General features: G+C 44.6%; 1 protein-coding gene across 4 annotated transcripts in view; it reads left to right on the forward strand.

The window, feature by feature from the left end:
• The window catches only part of ME3 (malic enzyme 3), a 179,430-nt gene that overhangs the window by 97,583 nt on the left and 66,707 nt on the right, over window positions 1-15,140 (forward strand). For all 4 annotated transcript variants that reach the window (XM_090030613.1, XM_090030616.1, XM_090030615.1 and 1 more), the window contains exon 4: window positions 8,129-8,204. In XM_090030613.1, coding sequence (XP_089886739.1) covers window positions 8,129-8,204 — 76 coding nt within the window. The remainder of the gene's footprint in view (window positions 1-8,128; window positions 8,205-15,140) is intronic.

Here is a 15,140-nt window from a genome sequence, read left to right on the forward strand (position 1 = left end):
ACTGTTATCAAATAATCCCCCCTCAGTCTTCTCTTCTTTAGACTAAATAATCCTACTTCTTTCAGCCAATCCAGATAAATCATGTTATCCAGGTCTCTAATCATTTTTGTCACTGGACTCTTTCCACTGTTGTTTTTCTACCCTTTCCACGCTGTCCACTATGGACAGTGGACATTTTTCCACTGTTCACTGGAAAAACTCTAAGTTTTCCACATCTTTCTTGAAGTGAGAAGTCCCAAACTAGACAGTATTCATTTCAGGATTAAGCAGCAGATCAAGTTAGGTAAGGGGTGTAGAAATCTGACTGGGCCAAAGCAGAGGTGTTCTGGACAAGGAGAAAAGAGATAGGGAAACAATCGGAGGGAGGATGGCACATGGCATTCATTATGTTAGTAAGGAGCCTGGGCAGAGAAGAATAGTGAAAGGTAAGAAAACTGTGGGGAGATACCAAAGGCTGGAGGGACAGGGGCCTCCTAGAGAGGAGAAGCAGGGCATGATGAGCGTGGTTATGCGATATACGGTGCCCCCGACCCATCTATGGTGCCACACACCGTCTGTTAAGGCATTTCCTGCACTGCTACCTTGCAGCACAGTGAGGAGGGGAGGTTTGACCCTAGGAGATCCCAGGGTCATAAAAACCCGTGTCAAAAAAAAACAGGGCAGTGCGTGTGGCTTTAGCACATGCTGCCCAAAACCAGAGCCTGGCCCACTGGAGCCATGCTGCGGCTTCCAGCCAGGCTCCAAGCTGCAGGAGCACCACAGCTGCAGCTTCCCCAGCCCCCAGGACCCCGGGTAATAGTGCTGGGGCCAACACAGTTCTGGCCCCCGTCCCCACTACCCCACCCAGGGTAACTTGCTGCACACCAGTGGGCACATGGCACAGGCATTCATTCCCCAGGGACGAGTAGCAACAGCACAAGGTGTGCCACTGCTTCTTGTCCCCAGGGAACCAAACATCTGAGCTCGTCTGGACATGGCCCAGAAGTGTTAATTTTAGACCTGGCAAGTAGGTGCAATCTCACATAAGGAGTTTACCTCAGGGTGAACACTAAGGAGGGTGTATTATTTACATTGGTGTATTATTTACATTGGTGCATGGGTGCATAATAAGAAGCTACCAGATGAAAGTAAAATGGAATATATAAAGTGATCATCCTGAAAGTCCTTGATGGTGAAGTGTGTTGAGCTGTGGAACGGCCTCCCAAAGGAAGTGGTGGGTGTACGCTGTAAGGTTGACCAGTCAGGCCCTCAGAAACCAAGTGTGTAGAGCACAGTGGCATTAGTCAGGGTGATAGACTTGAAACTCTTAATTGCCCTGTTCCATTTATAGTTCCATTCCAGGTGTATTTTTATCCTTAATCCTGCAGCTGTTAAGGTATTTGTGGGTTATACCTCATTCACAATTTTCAGAGGCACATCTAAACTGCAAGAGGAAGGAGTATGTGTGCGGTCATATACTAAATAATCTTCAGCTCAAGCAAGTCACCTATGTCTTAGATATGTGACTTTTTGCAAACTTAGCCTTGTTGCCTGAAGACTATTGTTATGTGGCTTGCAATAACCATTGCAACTGAAGATGGACATGGAACAGTTTCCTTAAATGTATCCATCTAGACATGCCTGGATAGGCCAGATTAGATTTATTTTATCTAAAGGCAGATTGTTGATTGCCCTGGTATTGTAAAACTTATTTTTCTTTTCTTTTTTTTTCATTCTCAGACTTTGTCCTAAGACTTTATTTATTCTTGAAGCTCCCTGCTGTGCACTTTAAAAGTATAGGTGTGGGTCTTGGAGGAATTTTCTCAGCGTGGGAAGGAAACACAATCAGACTAGGATAATTTAATTTCCCCAGGCAACCTTGATCTCACCTTAACCTTTGCAACATCAAATAAAATAAGGGGTGTGCTTAATAGTTAAAATAACTGAAGTCTTCTTGTTAAAATGAGCTGTAAGCAGCACCAGTCATTTTCCTCTGCAGTGCTTAATCCTGGAAAACTGGTACACTTTTTTCTTCTTTTAATCCTCCAGTTGCTGAAGTACTGCCAGGTTTCTGTCATGGTGTTTGGTCTAGGATTGAGTTTCTGGAAAGGCAGAAAAAGTTGAAGAATGAGACCAGACTGCCACACGCCAAGCTCTTGAACCTGTAGTTTTTCTGCCCGTTGAGCCTGGGCAGCATAGAACAACTTTGGGCTTGAAATATACACAAATTGCTGGTGGATTCCTCAACCTCTTCTGCCCTGCCTGAAGATACCTTTTACCCATCCCCTCCTATACATGTACACAGTGTTAACAGATGATTGACATCTAGCCTCATTCCCCAACCCCTGCCCCAAATGTCAGCACTAGTCAGTCCATGGGAGCTTCAGTAGTTCAGAATGGGTAAAGATCAGGGCCTCACATCTTCAGAATTGCACTGATTTTAACCACACATGCTGATGGTTCAGTGCTCCGTGGCTAAATCCTCATGTGGCCCCTTGAAATGAGGGGTCTCGACTTCAGTTATTGCTGAAAACCAAGGCTGGAAAAGGTCCTTCCACTAACACTTGAAATCCAGGAGGGACCCTTTATTGAATTATTATAATGCAATACATCCACTGGGGTTGGCAAAGAATATATGACAGCATTTGGGTTAAAGCCCCACTGAATGATTACAAAGATGCCTAAAAGGTGCCTAAAAACAGCCTGCCCATAGTGGTCAGAGCCCTATATTTGAGACAAACCAACAGTGATACGTCTGTTCATCCTTTCTTTACCCTGCAAGTTAGAGCTCAAATAGCTCTTTTGAAGCACTCCCTTCCTCCCTCAGCAATTTCACACTTACACCTAGTTGCCTTTTCCAGCAGTTGGCACCCCTGTCTTCTGCCAGAAGTTAGCCCCACACCCTCCTTGCATGCCACTCTGATCCCCTGTCCTCTATCTGATCTACTGTTCTGCTTTCTGCTTCCTGCCCTATTTGCTGCCAGTTGTACATGCCCTTCCCAATCTGCCATATGGCATATACAAAAGATGCCCATGCCACTTGTTTCACATGTCCTGCAGGTTTATCACCCCTGCATTAGTAAACGATTAGGATATTTAAAAAAACCTGTGTAACCATTACGTGCCAAACTATGAATTGAACCAAAAAACCTCTGACTTAGGCCCTAATCCTACCATATCTTCTTCATGGATGGACCCTTAGCACTCACCAACAGCCACAAAGTAGTAAATGGGGCTCCCTCCCAATGCAGGGGGTGGGCACAGGCCACTGCATTTGGAGCACTGGGGCCTCTCTCAGAAATACTTGCTCTCGACTGATGTGAAGCTGACCTTTTCCTAAATGGACTTTACTATTCACAAACCATATTTTTAAAACCTTTTTTTCGCTGTGTTTTTTAGCTGCTTCCTGCAGTCTAATTATTTTCACTCCCTGAGGATCCTTTATGTATGAGCATGTGGATTTTTCTTTTTGCTATAATTGTGCTTTGAAACCTGCATCTTTTAGCTCCCATATTAAATTCTGGTTTTCCTGTCTAAAATACATGATGACAGCTTTAGGAACGTGTACATGACTAATGAAGGCAGCCCTGTTTCCTCTTCGACTCACTGTTCATTTAATAATACAGCTCACTGTGTATTAAGATGTCAGGATTTTGTCCTGTAAATGTCTCCATACGTTACATGAATGATCACTGTAGCTTTGTATTATATTATTTATTTTCCATCCATACCCACAAGAACTGTTCTGTTTCCTACAATTTAATAAAAAAAGAAATCCTATACCCCTACCAGAAACTCTTTAAATCTGCTGGTAAACACATTCATAAAACTAGTTGATGAGTCACCATGGAAATTTTGTCCAATATGAAGATTAATTATGCTGCATTTAGACAAAGCACTGCATATTGAAACATACTTTCTCTCCAAAAACTATAGCCCCAAGGCACTTATCAGCTCAAGCTTACCCAAAAGAGCCAAACCACTTTAAAGTTTGTTTTGTGATTTTGAAGCATCTAATCCTGTTATGGCTGTGATTACGAATGGGTACTGCTAACAAGCAGTGGTGTGGCTGGTGGAGATTGCTTTGGAGACACAGACTGTCTAACCTGCCAGTTTTATATTTGATTTCAGAGACATAAAGATGTAGAACCAGCCCTGGGCTGTGTTATAGCTACTTGCACTGTATCACCAGGATCAAGTAACCCTAAATCCCCTGAGGAGGGATCCTCCAGTGTGATGAAGATAGCATAGTAGTGATGATACCAGCCTCTTCTCTGTGTCCAATACAGAAAGCATGGCTGGGGCCCCTGCTCATCACCAGCAGTTCTGTGGGTGCCTTGCTCGTGTACGGTTAGCCCAGAGTTGGAAGAGTGTAAAGTGGCATAAAGTAACTGCTGCTTCCTGTTGCAGAGCTGTGCTGTGATCTCTCACGTGTAACAGGGGATGTGACCGGTTTTTTAAACAGTGGCTTTCCACAGACTTCTTACTTCCTCTGAGTAAAATCCTGGCTCCATTGAAGTCAAAACTTCCATTGACTTAATTGGGGCTGGGATTTCACCGTCTGTTTGATTTTTCAAGCTGTGAGTGGAGAGACTGGCCTGTTGCGCCTCACTATTTTGATCTGATGAATTGACTTCCCCTGTTGGACAGTAGCACCAAGTTGTGACTTAGGTCAGCCTGTTCTTAGCCAAAACTGGTTAGGTGTATTTGTCACCTTTAATGAGTAACCTGCTACCAAATCACTTATGTTCAGTTAGCTGTCCTTGAATAATCAGCTTTTCACTACAGCACCAATACTGAGCACCAATCCAGTACTGAAAAACAGAAAAGCAAAAGAAAGCAGAATTGTGATGTTTCGTTGCTAGGATCATAGTCCTGCTATTTGCTGCCTTTAGGGAAAATGGCATATTTATGGGGAGTTCTATTACTGCCTGTGAGGGCTCCCTCACATTCAAGTTCTGCATACACATGTCTTCAAGCTCAGGGGCCCAAAGTTATAGTTGTAGCTGCATGGAGTTACATAACTTGCAGGATAGCAGACAGACAGCCACAGTATCTCTGTTTTGTCTGTTCTCCGTAATTCAGTAGGCAACCTGCCTGGTGAATCACCCTTGGCCAGGGATGCAAACCTATGGCTCACAGGCTAGATTCAGCTCACAAAAGTCTGATTCAGCCTACAAAGGTCTGATCCAGGCCAAAGGGTTTGGCGGCACAGAGCTGCATCATGCTGCCCATCCCTTCCATAGTGCTTTCCTTCACTGCAGAACATGCCTCTCTGCCACATCTTCCCTTATCCTCTCTGCAGAAGAGTTGGAGATCAGCCATGAGGGTAAGCTCAGGCAGCTAGCCAGTCTTGTGGGGTGGACACTTGTGTGACAGGGGCCCAGGTTGCAAAGGTTGGCCCATGTTGTCATGCCCATGCACTGACCTGGGCAGGACTCACCTTGACTTTTTCATGTTCTACAAGCTAGATAGTAGTGTTTATGGCTCAATGCCATCAGCCCTCTATGAAACATCATGCACTTGTGTTGCTCTGTGTACAGATACTATGCATGATATACAAAGATCTCTCTGATTTGAACATTGGCTTTTTCACTGAGTTAAGACTATTACTTCCAGGGGGCTTATTACACTCTGTTACATGCTGTAGATATGTATGTCCCCCTATCATCATGATACCAGGCTGCTTTTCTACATTGTTTTGAGATAGGGGAGTGCTCTGAGCCCTGTTTTACAGATGGGAAGCTTGGGCACCTAAACCATGTGGCACCTAACTATGTGGTTACCCTGAAGATGGATACATCAAACACAGAAGCTTAGGCACTGATCAGATTGGAATTGTGTTCGTGGGTATTGTGAGAAACAGCAGAAAGACTAAAGCAGAGAGGAGGCAGAAAGGAAACACAAAGAACAGCCATGGAAGCGCTTGACTGTCAAAGAAAGTTGAATGCAGTAGTGTAACATAAGGGAGTGAGCAGGGCAGCAGCCCTGGGTGCTGCCATTGGAGGGGGGTTGCAAAAATGACAACCAGTGCTGCTATGTGCCCCACTAATGGCAAGGGCATAAGGCCCTGTTATACCTTGCAGTGAGGGTGTAGCTTCTGGTTTAAAGTTGCCTGAAGAGGGCTTGAAGCTATGAAGAGAGAGACTGTTTCTTGTGGCTTGATTCCTCCTGTGTTCAGGGAAGGAAAACTTTGTAAATGGCACTGAATCAAAGATACTCAACTCCATCACCAGTTTTCCCTAATGAAAGCTACCTGGCTAACTGCACAGGTTGCAAAGTAAGTAACAGCAATCAGTCTTTGGAAAAACAGCATCCCTTTAAACAAAGCATGGAAGAACATTTATATTTGAAAACATCTGATAAATGTTGCAACTTACTTCCAGGATCCTACAAGAAGAGAAGTTCTCCAAACGTCACTCTAGAAAACATGAGCATTGTCTGTTGTTCCCTCCCCTGGGCTTCCAGTACAGCCTGCCTTTTGGTTTGGTTTTGTTGGAGACTAAGCTGTTGAGGGTGAAGATTTCATTTTTGTTTGTTTTTTTCCAGTGCTAAGGACATTATCATAGTTTAAAAAATGTTAAGTGACAGCAAATGTTTTCAGTTGGCCCATGCAATAAGTAACTGAAAGCAGGTGGAAATATTTGGCATCATAGTTTGTTTAAAAAGCAGGTTCCTGAATGGACTCGAAAGGAGAACACCAAGAAGGGGGTGGCAGGAGAAGCCGGGTGCCTCTGAGATGTAGATGAAAAATGTTCTTCTCAGGTGTGTGGACAAGATGGAAATAGACTCTGCAGACATAGGGGACAAGGCTGAAATCGATGGCCTCAAACTGCAATCCAAAGAGGAACAGAAAAGTCATATCCAATGTAGGAATCTTTTGCTTATGCTGGATTCCTTCTTTTAAAGCACAAGGCAGGTCAGGGTGACACCTAATCCATGCAGAGAGTCTCTAAGGTGTCACCTTGCCCTGCCTTCTGCCTAACTTCCACCTAACATGGCTAACCACCCTCTCTTTCTTTAGGCAAGCCAGTTTTTTCTGCAGTTCAGATTCTGCTTGTATGAGGCTGGTTGCCATGAATGAGTTGTGGCTGTCCCCAGTATAGTGACAGTATCAGTGACTCTCTGTACCATGGTAATTGCATTTCTGCTGTGAAAAGTGTCACTGGCAAAAAATGACACAACCTTGCACATTTTCTCCAGCTCCCTTTATGCATTCAGGGTCCCACCTGCTGTCATTAAGAATAAACTTTAATCCTGTAAAAACTGGGGTTTTGAGACAGCACTGGAAGCTACTCTGGCTTGTGCGGGTCATTGACAGAACTGTTTGCTGAGCTCTGCTTACAGGGCTGGTAAACAACACCTGTGCAAACCCATTTAAGAAATGTGATGCTAAATTTGTCTCATTCTACCCCCAGATTAGGCTCCTAGGTCCTTGTGCAGAAGAAAAAATTAAGATCAGCCTTACAAAGCCTCATTCTTAAGTGTCTACCCATCTAGAGGAATCCACAGTTCAAAGGAAGATGCCTAGGTTGCTTGTGCAATGCAGGGGGAAAGTTAGACTCATCAGAATGGGATCCACAGAATGCAGCAAGGTGAACAAAAAAACACCTCATCTAACCAGGAGGAAATGCTGGAGAGAGGGGCGAGGCATGGGCACCTCACTCTCAGCTGGAGGGCTGCACCTCCCCCCACTCAGTGTTCATTTCCACGAATGCTCTCACAGAATTAGGTACTTAAGCCAGGACAGTCTGTATGGCAGATCCTGTGTTTAAACTAATGAGCATTTTCAATAGGTTAAGTAGCTGATAGGTTCTGTCACACAGGTGGTGTGCTAGAAAGACATCGAGAGTTGGTATCAACTAATACTGTGGGCAGTCTTTTCATGCCAACAAGCAAAGCCATAGTCAGGCATTTTGGCACCCAGTGTAGGTCCTGTGCAGAGTGCCCCCACTGCATGCTACCATGTAACAATACTTCCATTTGATTTGGCATGCCCTGTGTGAAGGCACCCAGCGCCAGGGCACTGCTGGCATGGCCTTTGCTACAGTACTACCAGTAAGCCTATTCATGTTCAGGTTCAGTAAATCATCCACTAGGTAATCTCCTATTTTCTTACAACTGGTTTGCTTTTGTTTTCGTTCCACAGTGGGCTGTTTATCACCATTCATGACAAAGGCCATATTGCAACCATGCTCAACTCCTGGCCAGAAGAAGATATAAAGGTATGTTTCATTTCTTCTTTTCCTGATGGGTAAATAATAGCATATGCAACCATGGTTGTGTCTACACATCGCCCTACAGTGATGTAGCAACACACTACATCACCATATGGCACGCTGCAATGACGTAGCAACCACGCGGGTCTATACATGATCGCCAGCTACATCACTGTAGTGGCGTGCTCCCCCGGTGAGCACGTGTAGACCCAGGTGTGCTTCCCCTAGTATAGCACACAGCTACGGTCACATAGTGATGAAATCTAACCGTGTGCTGTGCACACAACACAGTAACCATTTGTACTGTGCCATGCTTTAGTACTTCCAAAAGGGCAGTACTTCCAAAAGGAAGTACTAAAGCATGTTGCTGTAGTAACATCACTGTACAGCACCATGTAGAGACATGTCCAATGGGAAGTAAGCACTGAATAGGGATTTTAGTGCCAAATTTTCTTGAGTTAATTTAGAGATTTACTCACTGTTTGGAATTCACATATTCACCAGAGTTTCTTCCTCTGTGTTGCTTGGAGCCACACTCTCTGTCATGGACTTAGCAAACAGTGCAAATGTATTTCTGTTTATCTCCACACCTGCAAAATAAAATATTTAGCCCACTATAAATCTTTGGATTCTCCTACAAAGATCCCAGGGTTTTTTCCGCTTATGAAACAAATGTAACTGCTCTTTCCTGTCCCTGAGCTTAGCTTTAAGACATGCAAACATCTTTTTTTAGATTTTCCTTTTGCCAGCAAGAAATTCTCATGGGTCCTCTTCCCTATATGCCCACTTGTTCTTTGTGGAGCAGTAAGACATATTTAGGACTTTGCATATACCTACTGGAGATGATAGTATCTTTCTAACTGATGACCTGTGTTTCCATTATTTTTCATTCCGCATCCCTATGTCTCTGTACAGTAGCCCTTTGGAAGCATGAGTTGAGATACATTCTCTGGCCCAAAGAATCCAGTTAGAGGACCAGATTCTGCAAACATTTGCTTGAGTTTGCCACTTTGCTCACAGGCGTATTTCCACTCAGGTTAGTGGGACTTTTCTAATAGGAAGTGGAGATGTGGTAGGCAATGTTTGCAGGGTTGGGCCCTCGGGCAATACCTAAGACATGGGGTTGATGGTGATTTTCCCCCAGTCACATGTATGTACCAAAGTTTTTGTTATATCTGAAAGAGGGCTCAGAATACATAGTGTCGTTGTTGTTGACTAATCTGTACGTCTCCTTCCCAATTCCTGAGGAGTCGCACAGTGCCTGGAGCACTTTCAGCTTTTGAATATCAGATTTTATATTCCAAAGCCCAAAAAAGTGCTTATACTCCACCCAGCAACCTCTCATTTTAAGTTCTCTCCAATAAAGCTTGAGGCCAGGATAAAGCCTTGGCACTGAATTAAGACAGAAATAAATGTAGGGCATGCAGATAACCACCTTCCACTAGTTTGGATCTGTTTGTGCCTCTTACTGCTTCTTTGTGGGCCTCTGTGGACTCAGCTTCAGTCTCATATCTTCCAGATGTTTCTTCCAGGTCAGTCCACAAAAAGTTGCTGAAAGCTGAAATCTTATGAGTATTTTCCATTCCTCAGAATAATCCAACAGAATTTAAGAGGTTTCCAAAAGAAAAGTCAATATGTTCCTCTAATGTCAAATTTTGAATTGGAGCAAACGAAGGAAAACTAAATATCTTGCCTTTCTGTAGGCTTTCTGTCCAAGAATTTCAAGATTTTCCATTTGTCCAAAAGTCTCAACATTCCTTTGTGGCTGCTAGATGTGTTTTTGCAGATGGGGAAACTGGCTTAGAGGCTGGAGACATTCAAAAAGCCTAAGCCTGAATTGAGTCAACCTTTGCAGGTTAGTCTAACCTGGCTAGGCTAAACCAGTTTGTAATTGCCCTGACATTCTCTCTGGACAGAGGAAATTCAGGCACATGCCTGCAGTGCCTCAGGCTAGAAGCCAGGGGGCACTAGAACAGTCCTCCCTTCCCTTCAAATGCTGACCTGAGTTGGGGGAGGGGCTGTCCAAGCCTGGGCAGGACCTCTGATTAAGGAGATCTGCCTGCACCACCCCAGGCTTTTCCCTGCTGGCTGCTCAAGGAGCAGGAGTGTTGCCAGACCCCAGCCTGGGCTAGCACTCTGAGGCAAGGTGGGGAAGGCTGGGCTGTGCATCCATCTATTGATGATACAGAGCTTTTCAATCTCCCTCCCTGCTTCTTTATACTGTCTGCAGCAAACTGACAGGCAAGCAAGCAGCAGGGGGCTGATAACAGTGTTTTTCACCCCATCCACAAAACAATAGCCTCTCTCCATTAGTTCAAGCTCTTTTTAAACAGCTGTTTCCAAGAGCTGACCTGGTGATTAGCTCCAAAAACTACTAAGTGGTCACTGTTTTGTCTGCCTGTCCCAGTGAAATTGGAGACACGCACACAGACACCTCTCAGCATTAGCTAGCATACCACATGCCTAGGGTCCATTGGGCTGGGGTCCGTGCTGTGGGAGATGGGAGGGAGAAAGAGGGTGTTCCTTGCTTAAGCAGCGAGTAGCAAGGGGGGTTGGGGCACAGAGAAGCCAGGCAGACCCCGTTGTACCTGCAGTCTGTGCCAGAGCTCTGGCCAGGGAGCACGGGGGTAGAACCAGCCCTGCTGTGGAGCAGAGAGCCCCGCCCAGCCCAGAGAGCATGCTGGGATGCTGAGTCTGATTTAACTTAAACCAGCAAAGGGTCTGGGACAGACATTGCATAAACCAGTTTGACCCAAATCAGTTAAGTCTGATACTACATTCAACCAGGTTTATCTCAAACCAGTTTTAGCCATTTTCAAACTGGTTTATGTGCACTGAACATCCATTCTGTTACAGGTTTAAACCAGTTTCTGGTCACTTAAACCAGTTGATGTGTAATGTCTGTCCCTAGCCAGAAGAGAGACTGTGTGCTGCCCAGCATCACTGAGAGAATGTGTGACAGAGCAATCGATAGAACCCCAAAGTTTTGCTTCGTTATCCTGTAGCTGTCACAGGACTGTCATCAGCTAGAGAAGATGAGCTTTGTTTTCTTGGTGTCATACAAAGAAGGACTCCACACAAGCATACCTGTTGCTCTTGTCCATATAGTTTGTCTTATTTCAAAGTGCTTCACAGGCTTGGGTCAAATATCTCCTCTGCAGTTCACACAGCAGAGCAAATTGCCCGCGTTCTGTTCTGCGCTAGCTAGGTTTCTGCTGCTTTTACTTTGTTAAGTCCTTGGCATCTGTGTCCAGTGGGTGCAACATTCACTCTGGTTTCACAAATCTGGGATGCATAAAATTATCCTCTATATAACAAATTTACAAAGTGAAAAGGGAAGTTCTGCATGAGTGACGGGGTGCAGGGGCCCCTCAGCAGCATTGCTGACCCCAGGAGCACTGGGGGCTAACTGGAAGTGCCACCACGAAAACCAGAAGTGCTGCTGGTGCTTCTCAGGGAAGGCACCAGCTGGCACTCCCCACTCCCTGGCTGGCAAGGGCCAATTGCAGGGGGCCCCTATGCATCACCTATGAAGTTGTGCATGCTTTGTTGAGGACACAAAACAGGATCTGTGGCTCCAGAAGATGATTTGGTTAGTTCGGACTTTTTAAACAACAGTATAACTTAGACATGTTATGTTGCTCGCATGAAATTTGCATTGATTTCAGTGTAAATCAAATGAGAGTAGGAGTCATATACGAAGCGTGAGTGTGCATCCAAAACAGAGGGAACCTTATCCACTCAAAAGGAGCCTTACCCCACTCTGGATAATGCTCAGCACTGGTCTACAAAGAGAGCCACAGGGGAAAATCTCGCCAAATGTTGTTGAATAAATGTATTTGCTACAGAAAAGGCACTGCTGTTTTCCCTTAATTACCATCTTGCCACTATAATGGTATTGTATACACTTGATCCAGCTGCCATATAGTCTGTGGTGGGTCTACAGCTGTGTTGTTCATTTTAATGCATTTGCACGGAAATTTTGTTTTGGGAGGCCCTAGCTCCTAGTGACAAGGAGCTGGCAATTCTCAGCAACAAAAGAGCAAACACTGTAGGTACTTCTGGATGCCTTTCACATGATCTATATGACAGAGCACACCAGCATTCGCTGGGGAGGCAAAATACAAATACAGGTACATTGTCTTGTGGATCTTTATCATCCTCCTTGCTCCCGCTCCTCCTGTGATTATCCATGGACTCGTTCTGTGTCATTCTTTTCTTCCTCAAGTTAACCAGTCATTTTTAATGGAGTGAAAAACAGAACAGCAAGGTCCCGGGGAGATGTACATTGCTTCTTTTGAATAGCAACATTTGACTATTCATCTGCAATGAAACTAAAGCCATGTGACACAAGTGTAAATCCTCCCACGGCATCTCTCTTTAATTATCTGCTAATATGCTAAAAAAAAATCCACAACCAGAAATCTTCCTGAACCTGAAAAATTGTCTTCCTAAGTAAATACAAAATGTTATGTGCCCTAACAACAATCCCACCCATCTTTCTTATTCCTCACCAAAATTAGTAAATCTGTTGAGATAAAGTCTAATCCTACATTCTCTTGTTTCTTCTAAAAAGTACGCGCGAGTGTATGCTCTTCAGGCGTTAACTCTGCAGATCAATAAATAAAAAGAACCTCTCCACAGACTTCTTCTTTGATAGCCAAGCCAAAATTTAAGTCACCCTCACGCAAATAATACACATGATCTAGGTTTGAAGGCTCCTTTCCCTGAAATTCATGGCCAGAGATGGAAGCATTGGACTTGTCACTGGATTAACGTGTTTTTTCTACATCAGGGCAGCTCTGCCATATCTTTCTGTTCTCCCTGATTTTGTTTTGTCTTGGAGGAATACTACGTGCTTGGAATAAGACTGGCAAAAAAGGGAGCTAGCCTAAAGCTAGTTAATTTAGATCAAAGCTTGCTAGATCATCATAGTGTAACATAAGGTGTCTGATTTTGAAAATGTTGATCCTGCTTTTATTTCTTTATCCATTTTCTGTGAGAGATTTTGAGCATTATAAGGTTCCAAAAGCTCAAAAATAACCCATCCGATAAAGAGGCACTTGCAATCAGATGTTGAGCACTACCCTGGGAAGCAGATGGCAGTGGACACATGGGCAGGGCTGACAGTAGCCTTAACACACATGTGTCAAGTACCACAAGTCAATTAGCAATTGGTTCAGTCAAGGTAAATTAGTCCATTATAGACCCACTACATGGTTTGCTGCTAGCATCTGAAGGAGAGGGAAGACATATGTAAAAGAGGATAGAACAAAAATAAAATGAAGAGGAGAACCTTTTGCTGATGTCTTGAGAACAGGAGTCAAGAAAGCAGGTGTCCATCCCCAGCTCTGCCACAGACTTCTGGTGTGAGCTTAATCGAGTCACTTAACATATTTCAGGTTCCCCATCTCTGGAACAGGAACAAGAATACTGGCCCAACATTTCTTCACTGACACAGATTGCAAATACATACAAAATGTTATGGGAATCTTGGCTGACAGGCACTATAAGTGAACGGAAAGTATTATTTTTATAAACAGTCATCATGATTTAAGAATCAGTTAACATGGGTAGACCTCCAGTTGGGTCAATTCTGGGAGGTGAACTGTGATCAGTGTATAGGGACACAAAATCATATTGCATGGACTAACGCATGCTCTGATAGCAAGCTCTATTCAGTGAAGAGAGATATATTGAATGAGCAAAAGCACGTGGCTTTTAAATTAGGCCAACTTGAACCATTTTAACATAACCTAGCCATTCCTGTGTATGTGTAAAATGTTAGCTCACTGAAAAGATTTCTCTAGGGAGACATCTGGTAGGTGCATGTGTTAGATCAAGGGTGAAGTAAGAGGGTCTCCTTTTGCCAGAAATTACTAATAATCCTTTGCCCTTCCTTTTACCTATGCCTAAGTACCACATGCCACTGCCACTCTAGACCCAGAATCCTGTGCTTCTGTGCTCCCACTGGGCCTTGCTGGGGTCCTGCTTATCCTCCCCCCCGCAATCACCAGCTTGCTCCTCTGCATCCAGTCTGACCTTCCTTGCCATTCATGTCCCTAGTTGCACTTGAAATCTTACCTTGTTGGACCATGTGAATCTTCACTGCTTCCAGCCAGAGTAGATGGTGTCTGTCCTGCCTCAGCCAGGGCAACATGTCCTCCGTGGGCTGGGTGGGTGATTGAGAGGTAGCAGAAGTTTGTGTCTTTCATCTGCATGCTCTCCTAATGCCATATAAACCTGAAGAGCACTACCTCCAGGGCGAAGCACTTCTCTTGGGGTTCAAATCCTGCAGTCCGTGTTCAGACCAAACCCGCTCTGACGCCAGTGGGAGTCCTGCATGAGCAGGGACTGCAGGATTCGACCCTAGAGAATGACCTCTCCTTTGGCACGCAGCTCTCACATCTCCTTCAGAGCTCTTCACTCGTTCCTCTTCTCCCTGCTGTCTGCACTGTGCCCATGACACTCTCCTGATGGCTGTGGGCACCCTTCCCTACTTCAGTGCCTCAGGTCCTTGACTCCCTTTATATTCAGAGCAGCCTCCTATTCCACTGCACCGAGTGCCTTCCCGTTCTTCAGGTGTCTTCAGGAAGCCTCACCTGTAAGCCCTCCTGCTAGGAAATCTCTTCCCCCTCTGCTCATTTCACTGCTCCCACTTGAGGACTGGATTGTGGAATGGCATATTTTATACCTAGTATAATGGGTTGTTACGGGTGTTCAAAGGTCATGAAATCAGATTTTAAACCAAGATCGTGGTTTATCAGACAGTCATGATCTCTGTCGTACTGTATGGATCAATGTACAGAAGATACTTCGAGTCTGTGGAGAAGTACCATCAACACTGCCTGCGGAAGAGCCTTTGAATCCAGTGGGAGGACAGACACACCAACGTTAAGTGTCCTCTCGCAAGCAAACACCACAAGCATTGAGGCAATGTTA

Source organism: Crocodylus siamensis, chromosome 1 (assembly GCF_052110815.1).
Source record: "Crocodylus siamensis isolate JL-2025a chromosome 1, ASM5211081v1, whole genome shotgun sequence".
Classification (NCBI taxonomy): domain Eukaryota; kingdom Metazoa; phylum Chordata; order Crocodylia; family Crocodylidae; genus Crocodylus; species Crocodylus siamensis.